The 13,533-nt window shown below is 36.3% G+C and overlaps 1 protein-coding gene across 8 annotated transcripts in view; it reads left to right on the top strand.

The window, feature by feature from the left end:
• VPS13B (vacuolar protein sorting 13 homolog B) overlaps positions 1-13,533 on the top strand; it is a 477,114-nt gene that overhangs the window by 74,554 nt on the left and 389,027 nt on the right. For 7 of the 8 annotated variants that reach the window (XR_008820995.1, XM_056333224.1, XM_056333225.1 and 4 more), the window contains exons 11-16: positions 82-219; positions 1,602-1,689; positions 5,663-5,854; positions 6,463-6,632; positions 9,333-9,527; positions 11,154-11,278. Coding sequence is in view for 7 of the 8 variants with exons in the window: in XM_056333224.1 (XP_056189199.1) it covers positions 82-219; positions 1,602-1,689; positions 5,663-5,854; positions 6,463-6,632; positions 9,333-9,527; positions 11,154-11,278 (908 nt within the window). In the remaining variant the exon portion in view is untranslated. Of the gene's footprint in view, positions 1-81; positions 220-1,601; positions 1,690-5,662; positions 5,855-6,462; positions 6,633-9,332; positions 9,528-11,153; positions 11,279-13,533 lie in introns of those variants that run through there. The other variant, XM_056333226.1, reaches the window with a different exon arrangement.

Here is a 13,533-nt window from a genome sequence, read left to right as displayed (position 1 = left end):
ATGATGGAATGGAAAGCACTCTGTTGACTTTAATGTATTTTTCTACCCTGCCTTATTACTATTTTCTGCTACCTCATGAAGGAGGCCTACTTCTTTAACTGTGGAGAAAATTTGAGCGCAAAAGGGATGACATACCTTACCAACTCACTATTTGATTACAGAAGTCCAGAAAATAATAGTATACGTGCGGAATTTATATTGGATGCAGCTCATCATAAGGTCAGAGAATTACATTTTTCTTAGAAAAAATTTTTCTAATGCCTTCTAATGAACTTCTAACAAATATTTAGATCTGTGTACTGTTAGAGGGCTGATTTTCATTACTGTGCCGTGTTTAATCGAATCTTACTTTGCAGATGGCCAAAAAAAGTAAACCTGTTTGTGTTTTTTTAAAAAAAAAGTAATAAAAACACATCCAAAAGAAACCTCAAACCTCCCCTCCTGTTCCAAAAGCTGATTTTAATGCTATAGTTTCCAAAAGCATTAACTACAGGACATCTGCAGAGAAAAACAGATACGAGAGAATTCTAGCAAAAGGTCAAGCTTTACCAGCACATACTTCTTTAAAGCCAAGCAGTAAGTAGTTCGTAGTCTTCAAACTAAGAAGTGCTCTCTTTGAAACCAAATCTTGGGGAATGTTAATTTTACTGCCTGTGTGCTGTATTTGTCTACTTAAAGGAAGTCTTGCTAATTCTGCCTTTAGTAGAGGCAATCTTTCAGTCACTGATAGTCTCTGTTGTTCTAAATTGTGCAGTAAAGTTTACAACAACAGAGACTATCAATGACTGAAAGATATTCCCTGATTGTCTGCAATTATTAAGTACTGGATACGATGACCAAGGTGGTCCTTTCCAGGTGTGTTCATAGGTGGAGTTCTGTGCTATTGTACAGGTAAGCCATTTGCAATTTTGAATACATCTCTTTTCTTTTAAATTTAAATTTTACTATTTTCACCTTTTCAGTTACTGATGAAGTGTGACCCTGAAGAAACCCATAAAAAATGGAACTGATTAGTGAAATCACAAGTACTTATAGATGTTCAAAAGTTTTCTGTAGTATGTTGTAGTTTTAAGCTTTACTCTTTCCTTGGTCTGTTTTCGCTGCTTTTATGATTTGCCTATTTTTTGGCAAGAGGGGAAGCAAACTTGCTGTTTAATAATGGATCATATTATGTATAAATGTCAATGATGGCATGAAGTCTTAATAAGTTTCCTATTCCTTCCTTAAATAAAAATGCAAGAATGAATGAGCTTCACTTTTCAGTGTATTTAATTAGGCAGATCTGTTGACTGCAAGAGGTAAAGTGAAGAATATTTACTCCATTAAAGGTACTAATTAACTAGATGTTATTGATGAATTGGTCACCATGTCCACTGGAATTATGGATGTGCCTTTGTGTGGCCTCAAATAGAAGTTACATTACCTATCGGAAAGGTGAATTCTTTGGGATAACCTCTGTCCTTTGTTTTGATAAGCCTTTCCGTGTGTTGATGCACAAATCCAAACATAAATATATCTCCCTCATACCAACCTATCAGTTGGTAATCTCAAGATTCTTTCCTTATACAACGTTTTCTTTGTTTGCTTTGCTTTGTTGGTAGGAGATGTACACAGAGGTAGCTGGAATGCAGAGGTTTGGGGCTTTCTACATGGATTACTTGTACACAATGGAAAGCACCAGTAGCAAAGGTACCTCTCTTCATTGTTTACCCTGTTAAATAATAGAAACAAAGACTTTTCATGCCCAACTGGTCCTTAGCCAACTGTCCCCTAACTTACCTTAGATTGACCATCAGATTCATCATTAAAATGGTTTCATCTTCATTGATGTGTTTGAGGTTAGCTGTTGATTGTTGTTCTTCCCTTTTTTTTTTTCTCTATATAAGTAATAACAATGGTATCTTTTGTAGTCAGTTGCTAAACTGAAAATAATTTTCTTGTAGCAGTGGTAAAGTTCTTAAATTATGTCTTTTTTTTTTTTAAAGTTGTCATTATTGACTTTGAAAAAAATTAGAAATTAAAACTTTTGAGAAATCCTGGTATGAAGTCAATCATATACCTCTTGCAGAAGATGAAAAGGACACTCATTTTCTCCTATGAAGAAAAATGAAAGGATGAGTGATAGTGCAGATAATTAATCTTTCAATATACATATCTGAACAACTTTTTGAGCAAATATTAGCCTAAACCATGCAGACATACATGTTGGCTAATTCTAATTAATTTTTCAGATTCCTATCAATACTTTTCTAAACCTGAGACAATACAGTTGACTCAGTGCAGTAAGTGTATCTATTTTGAGTGCTACAAACCAGGACAGAGGAGTTAATGTATCAGCAAGCAATATGTATATATTTTTATACATATATTCTTATCATGAATTGTGATGTGATTTTCCCCCACCCTTGGGAAGATTGTCATCCATAGCTGCTGCTCTGCAGTTTTATTGCCTAATAATGCTTTCTTCCCCATCTGTGTGTGTATCATCATTAACACTATTCCAGTGGAGATCTGTTTGGAACTTCTTGCTATTTTGTGACTAAATGTTTATCTGGTCCTTGTTACCTAGTCCAACTCATCTGGTTTTTTTTTTTTTTTTTTTTTAATGTATTTGCTCTTATGTAAGAGAAGTCTCAACTCCTAATGTTTTTGTTTTCTGGACTTGTTGGACATTAAGTATAAAGGGAGCCAGAAATAAAAGCTTCCAGTTTGGTTAGAGGATGGATCATGCAAAGTTTATGAAAAGAAATAAATGATGCTGTTGCCTTTGATAAAAGGGATACACTAGGTAATTTACTCTTCCCTGGCTTTGAGGCTTCCCTCTGTACCATGAGTGTCATGTGAAGCTGGGAAAATGTACATTAATTCAAGCTTCTGCTGCAGCCTGCTTCTGGTTTTAATCAAGAATTAACTGTTCAATTGTGTGCAAAGCTTTTTTGTAGAAAAGCTGAAGACCTAGGGTAAGCCTTACCTCCTTTTTGAATTTTAGTATAGAAATTTGAATATGCTCAGATAATTTGATCATGAGGAAAAATGGATTTTGTGGAGTATTTTGTCTTGTTCCTCTGAATGCACAAGGAGCATAATGACATATCTTTTTCTGACTGTAATGCTTTTTCAGAAGTCGCTGAAGTTGGAAACACTTTCCCCCCTCAAAGCCAGGTTACTGGTATTTTCTGACTGCCTTATCCTCTGCCCGGCTTCTCTTCTGTTTCTTTCACTTTGTTTTCTCAGGGCCTTGGCTTTTATTTTCTGCATCAGTCACCAGGAAATCACATCAGAAGATGTAGCTTGGCTTCCTATCAAGCCTTGCTGTGTGGTTCAATTTCATTATTACTCCTCTAATTTCAGCTACCTGTCTACATACAAGAATGACTAGATTGATTATTTTTTCATTAATAATTTAAATGCTTGGTAAAGCTGTAGAATAAAGAACTTAAAACCTGAACTTTTAATTTTTTTTTTTTCTTCACAACAGCAAATGGGACGACATCTGCTAGTTATTTTCTAGCTTACTTTTTTGTATTGTGAGTCAAATATGTAATTATTAAACAGAACATGAACAAATAGGTGTAAATTATTTCTTTAAAATGAAGGTATAAATACCTCAAGATTTTGAAAACTACACAAATCTTGCTACATTTTTAATACATGGTGCTTATATGAAAGCATTTATGTATAAGTTTACATTTTACTGTTTCTTGTTTTGACATTAACTATGATTTTAGTTACAATCAGTGCACACCACCTTCCCCTAAAAAACCTAACTCAGATTAAGTTATAGGTGGCACTTACTGTGATTGTAAGATTTTTATCTGTCAAGGCAATTTTGGTTTGACACATTCTTTGCACCTTTAACCTTTCCTGAAGCATAGGATTACTGATTAAACCACAAGTGCCTCCTGGATAACATTAACCTCAAGAGTTTCATCTGTCACTTATAGAAGTGCATTAATCACTTCTAGTATTTTGAATGAAAACAAGATAGATAGTCATGCACAGTAGTCTTATTCTGAAATTCTGTCTGTCCTTCCCTTCTAATTTTTAATTTTTAATTTTCTATTTTGTGTGGTATATTTCAGTACAAAACAGTAATTTCCCTGAAACACTGTGTGGTCTGTCAGTTCCCCGATCACTGATTTGCATGACCTGCAGACCTAATGCAGCGTGCTTTTGAAGTTGTTGTACTTAAAATGTGTACCTATTTATTTTGGTGGCAAGTTCATTATGCAGCACTCTCGTGTTAAGATTTTTTTTTTTTTCCCAGTTAGAGTTAGACATAGAGTTCATGGAGACTTGAATACTCCGTGACGAGAAATTATTTTCCTTTATGCTTCTGTGAAGTTTCAAAAGTAACCTGTCATCATCTACTTCTGTAGAATCAGTAGGTTTTCTATCGCATTCTCTTTGCACTTAGTTAGAATTAAATGGAACTATTCTAGAAAGTTTTTTGTATAAATTCTGTCACTTCAGTATATTGTTCATACACATAAAATATATACAAATGGGTCTTCCCCCTCCTTCACCTTTTTGAAAGGGTAGGCTGTTATTACTTCTAAAGGCTTTTGGCCTGGATATTTTTTGGTTTTTACACTGCTTTATAGTGTTCATATAAACTGAATACTGTGTAGAATAGGAAGGATAAAAATGGATGCTAACTGTGTATTAAATAAAGCATACTATGACAGCAGGCTGTATGCTATTGTTTTTGTTTTTTTTTTTTTTAATATCTTTTTCAGGATTTATTAAAAAGAGTTGTAACTTCACTTCCATTTGAAGATTTGAATAGGTTTTATAAAGTGATATCTTTCTGTCCTTTTTTCATTTGCTTTTACTTTTTCTTCTCAGAAAAGGTAAGCAAAACACAAAGGGAAGCAGAGGCTGTAGATGTTCTTACCATCAGCTGTTGTTGGGCTTTTAGGGACAAAGTTAATTCCTCTGCTGAGTGTATAGGCCCGTAGAAGTCTATAGATTGTTAGGCCAGCTCTGTGTCAAGTTTGGCATAGTCTGGGTTTATTCAAGGACCTTTCTCCTCACCAGTGCTTAGAACCAATCCAGAACATTCTATAGAGTATGATTTAAACATGAGGGAAACCCCCTATCCTTCCTTTTCAACCAAGCCCCCTTCCTCCATTAAAAATACTGTTTGAATGAGTATAGTAAAGGATGGAGGGAAAAGCGAATGTTCCCCTGAAGGGTAAAACTTCTCAGGCACCAGAAATAAAACATGCTTTCTTTCAGTTGCCTTTAAAGTAAGGTTTGCCTTGAAGCTGTGAAGCATACCATCCCAGGCTGCTTAACCACAAAGCCTCAGCTACTCAGAAGTTGACAGATCCTACATCTCTTTGACAAAATGTCTGCAGGTCAACTGTCCACAGCAGCTGCAGCTCCCGCTGCCCAGTATTGACAAGCTCAGCTTTTCTTGCCATTTATGTTAGTATGGACAGATTGTGTCAGTGAAGGAAGATGCTATAAAGAGAATTTTAAAACATGTTAAAATACATTAAACCAGTCACTGCATATTTGTTTAAGTTGCATTGGTATATTTTCTGTTTATTTATAAGCCTGATCACAGCATTTGAAACAAAAGTAACTGATAAAAAATTTTTTTGATGTCCAATTGTTTGGTGTAATTTGTTGTCATTTATGAAACTTGTTGTAGTTTCTGGAAATCAGCAAGACCTTTCTTCAGTAAAGAGTGAAGAATTTGGAAATGTTCAGGAGATGTCTACAAAAAACCTTATTGTGGGCCCACTCAATCTTCGATTGGATAGCAGTGCGGTACACCGGATAATGAAAATGATAGTTTGTGCTCTGGAACATGAATATGAGCCATACAGCAGAACTAATCCAGGTTTGTTCCTGTTGTATATATACAAATATACAGAATTAAACCAGACAAAATTCAGTTCCTTTGAATGTGCAACTTCCAAATACTTAAACTCCAGATCTGCCAGGGGATTTTGAATCCTAAGGACAAAATTTAAAATAAACATAAAATTAACATAAAATTAATAAAATCCCTATCAGTGTTGGATATACCTCCTGAGGTAATTTCTGACACTTGGGAGGCTATTTGTTTCAATTACAAGCCTCTTGCTGACTAAGGAGTGCTTATTCCCTTGACAGCTCTAGCTTGCTTTCTTTTCTAAGACTACAAAATTATTCCTGTTGGTATGTATTTATTAGTTTGAAATAATAGTTGTACAGGATAAAAATTCAGGGAAACTAGCTATGGTAAACAGGATGAGTTTCTGAGAGTGCACTGTACAGGTTTCAAAGTAAGGAAGGTGTAGTTATGATTGCATTTAGCCTTAGGTAGAACCAGTGTGGAATAAAAATATGAACTGTTTTGAAACTAACTTTCAATTTTTTGCTAGTCCCTAACTATTTCTGAAACAGCAGCTGTGGGAGATTGTTTATGTATTCTAGTCAAATATATGTAATCTTGATTTATTTTAGATATTATGGATGGAAACAGAACTATGCCAAGCTCGGAGGAAGTAGTATCATTGGAGGAATACATTCCCACTCGACTTACAACATTCACTGTTCTTAAATGTACAATTATAATCCCTGTGGCAGAATTCAATTTGCTAGACCACTTGATGCCTGTAATCATGGGTGAGAAGGTATGTATGCATTGTTTTTTGATTTGGTTAGGTTTTTTTTTAAGATGCGGTGACACAATGACATTAAATTATCTTGATAGTGTAATAGATGACACTCCCCTAGTCAGCAGATATCTAACTTGTGCTGTATTTTCTTATACAATGTGCTTATTTACAGCATGTTTATGTGATTTGAGATCATATGTGTATGTGCAAGAGTGTGGAAAATGAATGTCTTAATTTATGGTGTTACAGTGTGCTTGTATAGCCATTTTCATTGGTGAAGTGAAATACACTAACATACATAATACCTGGATCACTAGTCTCAAGGCTGCAACATATGTAAAATCTCAAGTATGTGCCATTTATTCAGTGAGTGTACTTCAGGAGTGTGTGTATCGTTTTCTTAAATTTAGGCTGCTTTTCAGTTAAGCTGCCTGGAGTGACTGAACTGGTGACAAATCTGTTGTCTCTTGATGTGTTACGATACATTCAGAAGTTTCTAATATTGGAAAACAGGACATTGCCAGGTGCCTAATGGGAAGCATTATTTCCTTTCATCCCAGAATATCTCAGTGGACTGTAGTGCTTTTCACTTTATGGGCATGAGCAGATGGTATTTTTATAATGGAAGAATAGCCCCATATTTATTGTATATTTGGGGCAAACAAGTTGAATTCAAATGAACTTTTTGGTGGTGTGGTGGGTTTTTTTGTTTGTGGGTTGTGTTGTTTTTTTACTTGACGTTTCAATTTGTTTCCTGAGTGAAGCCAAGCCTATTTAAAGTAATAATAATTTTGAATTTTAGATTGAAAGTTTATATACATCAACTTACTGTCATATTTTGATACAAGTTTAAATAATTTTTTAGGTTCATAGTGTAATTTGGATTGGAAGAGATGCCTGGAGATGATTTCTAGTAGTCCAGCATCTTGCTCAAAGCAAGCCCAAGTAGAGCAGGTTGCTCTGGGACTTGTCCAGTGAAGTGCTGGATTCCCTCCAAGGACAGATAATTCCATAAAAAGCTTGCACATAGGCGTGCTTGGAATTGCCTGCATTTCAGCTTGTGTCCTTTGCCACGCGTCCCCTCACAGTATACCTTTGCCAAGAGTCTGGCTCCCTCTTCTGTGTACCCTCCCAGCAGGCAGCTGTAGATAGATAGCAGTAGGATCTCCCTTTGGCCTTCGGCAGGCTGAATGACTCCAGTTGTCTCAGTCTTTCCTGAGAGAAGACAGCTCATGTGCTCCAACCCCCTAACCACTTTGCTAGCCCTCCAACAAACTCACTGTGGTATGTCCAGAATCTTGTCTGTCTTGTACTAGATAGAGTACTTATTTTTCATCATACCCATTAAAAGTATAGTTGGATGTGTAAATTTTTGGGGTTTTGGTGTTGGGGATTTTTTTTGGTGTGGGTGTTTTGTTTTGTTTTGGTTTTTTTTTAATGACATTATCTTCTGTCGAGATGTCTGGTATGACTGAATATGTAATAATATATGACAGTGTAAAGGTTAGGTCAGCATGAGTTTAGTATGGTGATAGTGCTTTGGAGTGATAAAAATGTAAACACATATTTTAGAGAACAAAATATTTTCACTTGATATATTCTTGTAGTGGGTTGACCTTGGCCAGTTGCCAGATACTCGCCCAGCTGCTTTTTCACTCCCCCTCCTCATCAGGATAATGGTGGTGGTGCTGGTGGGGGGGGGGGGAGTAGGATGGGTCAAGATGATAACGAGGGGGAGATCACTTACCAATTACCATTATGAGCAAAACAGACTGGACTTCAGGACAATTTATTTAATATATTGTTAATTGATATAGATAGTGAGCAGCAAAACCAGGAATCAAAATAACACCTTTCCCCCGCCCCCTCTTTTTCCCAGGCTCAACTTCATTCACTCCTTCATTCCCTGGTTATTCTACCTCCCACCCTGCAACTCAGAGGGATGGAGAATGGGGGGTTGCGGTCAGTCCATGACAGTTGATCTCTGCCACTCCCTCTTTGTCACCGTTTCCCTTGCTCCAGTGTGAGTCCTTTCCACAGACTGCCGTCCTTGAGGAAAAATCTGCTCCAGTGCGGGCTGTCCACAAGGCTGCAGTGTCCTTCAGGGCATATCCCTCTGCTCCAGTGTGGGATGCTCCACGGGCTGCAGCGTGAATATCTGCTTAGGTGTGGTCACCTCCAAGGGCTGCAGGGGAATCTCTGCTCTGGTGTCTGGAGCCCCACCTCCCCCACCTTCTTCTCTGACCCTGCTGTTTGTATTGCTGTTTCTTACTCCCTGTCACCTGAGTCCTTCAGCCTGTGTAGCATTTTTGCCCTTTCTTAAGCCTGTTTCCATAGAAGTGTGACTGGCTTGGCCGAGGGACTCAGCTGTGTCCTGTGATGAGGCTGCTGTAGCACTGGCTGGAACCAACTGTGTTGGGGATGGGGCAGCCTCAGTCTCCCATCACAGAGGCCACCCCTGCTTGCCAGTACCTGGACATGGGTGCTCAAGGCAATTCTGGATAAAAAGTTTTATACGTGAACTTTAACCTTGAAGAAATTATTCTGAAAACATTTGAGGATTCGTACTACAATGACCATAAGACCATGGTATCTGGAGACAGCTTATTTTACATGTAGATTTGCTTGTATGTGTGTGGGGGTAAAAATATGTAGATACAGTAGCTAATACATCTGTAGTGTAATAATTGCATGTCTTTTCCACCTCTCTCCTAGAACTTAAGTGGACTGTTAAATGCTGCAAGCTTCCAGCCCCTGCGGCCTTTACCTTCCATCCGAATTTTGGTGGATAAGGTTAACCTGGAGTACTCAATGCCAATGTACGCCGAGCAACTGGTGCATGTGGTCAGCAACCTCAGCCAGCCATCTGACAACCTGCTTCATTACTGTTACTCACACTGCTATCTGAAGGTAAAAGAAGGCTTGAGATCTGTTTCTTACTGCAGTGTGCTGAGGAAAAGTGAATATGCCTAGGTAATCCCAAGTGTTAGCAGGTTTCTTGGGAGAAAGTTTTCAGCTTATCTAAAAGGACACAGAGTAAATAGAGTTCACAGGATGCTGTTTGGGATTGGTGCTTCTGACCTGTAATATGAGCAGAGAACTTCACATGAGGAAACTACGCAGACTGAAGCCTCAAGGTCTTTGTGGCAAGATTGAGTTAAAATAATTTGGAAAGAAACCTTTCCCCTCTTAGGATAACACTCATAGAATATGTAGGTTGCAGTGAATTACAGTTAGAAAATTGATAGGATATTATGAGATAAAAGCATCACTTCTAGTGGTATTGATAGAGCAAAGCCATGATAGTGAGGGTGTGCGATAGGAAACTGTTGCCAAATATTTTCATTGTTTTTATTATAAGAGGAAAACCTCTGAATGTTCTCCGTTAAAGACCCGTTACGTGAAAGGAGTTCTTATTGTGAGGTTGGGGGAATTTTAAAAAGCTACTGAAAAATTACTTTGAGATTATTCAATTGCCATCTGCTGAGATTTTAGTAGAACGAAAAAGTGAAATTTCAAGAGGAGTTTTAAAATAGGCCTTCCAACCTTTTAGGATGGGCTTAGGCTGTTTGAAACCTTTTGGGTGCTACTAAAATGTGAATATTTGCTACTGGTACTGTTAGCTTTGCTAAATTTTCCAGTTATCCATTTGCTTCCATGCTGTTATCTCAATAGAGGTTTAAACCACAAAATTGTTACTATCTGTGTAAAAAAAAGTCTGTCCCAGAGTTGCATGGCAAGCTTTGAGTTTTCTGGATGACATGTTTACTTTCTTTCACGTTTGAAGTGATTGGGGTGGCAATATTGCAAGTTATCTGTATGTTCTTCAGTTTGAGGGGATTTTTTTTCTCTTCAAAAAGTTTTTTAGCAGCTGTTTGATCAATGTTTTGAAAATGTGGAATTCTGAGTCTTAAACATGGAATTTTGATACTTAAAAGGTTTATTGGCTTGCTCTAATATAGGCTGCAGTGTCCTGTTACATAAATGGTGATACAGCATGTTAAAAAAATTGACTCTGCAACCATTTGTTTTCCATTGAACGGGGGAAAAATTATAAAGAATAGTTGTGATGAACCTTTCTTTAGATGTTCGTATTAAGAAAAAAGCTTTGAAGGCAAGCTTATAATTTCCTAAAACACCACTTTCTTTTTTTATTAGGCCAGTGTTATTATAATTACAAAAAGTGATTTTATTTTTTTTATGAAAGGCAATGTGTAGTCTGCAAATTTAAAGGACATAGAATAATGTATTATAGTTGATAAATTATAATTCAGCACTTTTTTTTTAAATTCATCAGAACATAGTTAACACTTATTTTTGAACGAGGGAAATATTTTTATATTTATTCCTGTTGGGACATTATTTTAGATAGATTTTTCTAGTTACATTTGTGTTTTGGAGAAAAAGAATTATTTGAAAATAATATACTTTTTAATATTTATTGAGTATATTTAAAAAAGTGTATATTATAAAAGTAACTTGGAAGCGATCTAATTAAGTGATAGTATACCCTTTGACCAACTTACTTTGTTTCAGATATTTGGTTTTCAAGCAGCACTGACTTCTTTGGACAATAAAGGATTGTACTGCATGCCTGTTTCAGTTATCCCCTCATTCAGTACTGCTGTTTATGGCAAGCAGATCAAGTTTCCTAAATATTGGTGAGCATTAATTACATTAATTAGTACCTTAATGTACTCAACTGCTTTTACATTTCTAATGAATGATTTCAAAATGTCAAGCGTCATATATATCCCTAAACTTCTGTGTCTCTTCTGTCATATTCTACTCTTAAGTCTGTTATCATGAATAGATTTCTTTGTAAGGATGGTTGTTATTAAACATTTCGGACCCTTGTTTGGTTGAGAGAGCAGGCTATGCAAGCCCTGTAGTAAATGGCTTTCTTCTAGACCTTGTAGAATTCTGTGAACCGATTTCCATTCTTCCTTGAGTGAATAGAAAATATGAAGTTACATACTGATGGCAAGCTTGTTGTATTTAACTGAACAGTTAGCTCCTTCTGTTTTAAATGGAACCAAATAAAAAACAACAAAGGGGGGGGGGGGGGGGAAGCAAAACACCCCAACTCCACAAAAAGGTAGCCTCTGCTAGCCACTTTTCTTTTTTCCCTGTTACTCATTACAGTAGGAGGTGTTTTTAATGTTGTGACCAGGTATTAAACTATTTATAGTTGTTCAGATTCAGATTTTAAATGCAAACACTTTTGTTCTGAAAACAATTTTGTACTTTATTATAAAATGGGCTCTACAAATTTTATTTTTAGTGACTTCAATGCCGTGGAAATTCAGTATTTAAACTTAGCTCTGCTGTTGAAACTTGTAAAGTAAATATCAGTGTGTAATTTATTAATAAATTGTATTTATAAAAACGATTTTCAAGAAAATGGGTTTTGGCAATACTTTGGGCAGGACATTAATTTTCCTTATTTGAGCAGTAGCTGTCTGCAATACTACTGTATGACTAAATCCATGCGAAGAATCTCAGATAAAATGGCAAGATAACAGGAAAACAGGTTAATGTGTTAAAATACTTTGACTTCAAACATTGTGTTGTATAGCTAATTTGTAAAATTCATTTGCTTGTGAAAGTTTAATGGTTTATAGATAAAAAAGACTACATCTAGGATTGTTCTTAGTGCTACATACAGAATATGCTAGTGTGTTTTTTCTCACAAGCTGTGATACCATGTTAAGTGTTAAGAGGTTTTTAACATAAATAGCACACCACCAGGTGGTAGCAGCCTAATTGACTTTCTCATATTTTCCATCAATAGTTCAGAAAAGTACCTACCACTTCAAATGAATTGCTGGTCTGCTGCAGCATTTTGCAAAAAAATAATAAATGTTACCATGATAACCCATAATCACCACTAATCAGTGTACTTCAGTACTCTGGTAGGATTGACAGCCTTTCCTGACATGACCTCACATTTAACACTAAGCTCTTGTTAGTGATCCTTGTTAGCAAACTCTAGAATTAGTGTTTAATGGTAATCTTAAATCTATTTACTAGCATTATAAAATGCCATGTTAGTATTGCACAATAAAATAAAATTTAGAGATGAAAAATAGTTAAAAATCTGTCTGGGAAATTCATGGTTTTCAAGCAGTAGTGCTTTCTCATGAGTGTACTGGTACTCTTCTGTGTATGCTTGTGCTTGCTGTGCTCATTCTCTTGCTTGCTTATGCTTGGTCTCTCATGCCTTTTCAGAAGCACTGTTGCATGCTTGCCATCATGCTTTAGCTCATGTGTGCGTGGTCTTGCGCTCACATTCTGTCTCTCATGACTGTGCTTCTCTGATGCTTTCAGTTTTGCTCACTTTCTCTCCTTTCTCTTTTTTGAAAATACATTGTATTATGATACCTGCGCAGCTGGAAAATAGAGTATGGTAGACTAATAATATAGAAAAATAAAATGAGCAGTAGTTTTGGGGAGTGGAGGCGGGGGAATGGTCCTGCCTTAAAATAGCAAGTCATCTATCAGCATTTGTTAATAGATCTTATAAGGCCAACAGTTATTGTGGTCTAGTATATTACACAATACTTTTAATACTTTTCTCCCTTATTTCTGTGATATGGTATCTTTCTAAAGCTTATTTATTTATTAACAGTGTGAAATAATTATATAAAACTAACTTATTCCAACAATTTATCTAAACTAAGCAACACCAATTTGCGGGTAATAAAGTAGAAAAACAAATGAGTACAGCAGCAGCCTGGTTAAATGAAGTGTAGTTTGAAGTGAATAAAACTCCAGATGAAACGCATCAAATAGCACTTGAACTAAATCGAAATCAGCATGAGGACTGAGGGCTTCATTGAAGTCATGCAGTGAGTGAGAATTAGTCTGGTAGGATAACCTGGTAATGTCATTAAACTTAATTTCAGTCTTCCCC

This window comes from Falco biarmicus, chromosome 3 (assembly GCF_023638135.1).
Source record: "Falco biarmicus isolate bFalBia1 chromosome 3, bFalBia1.pri, whole genome shotgun sequence".
NCBI classification, from domain to species: Eukaryota; Metazoa; Chordata; class Aves; order Falconiformes; family Falconidae; genus Falco; species Falco biarmicus.
The sequence above is the reverse complement of the archived record's forward strand: the minus strand, read 5'-3'. Positions and strand labels throughout refer to the sequence as shown.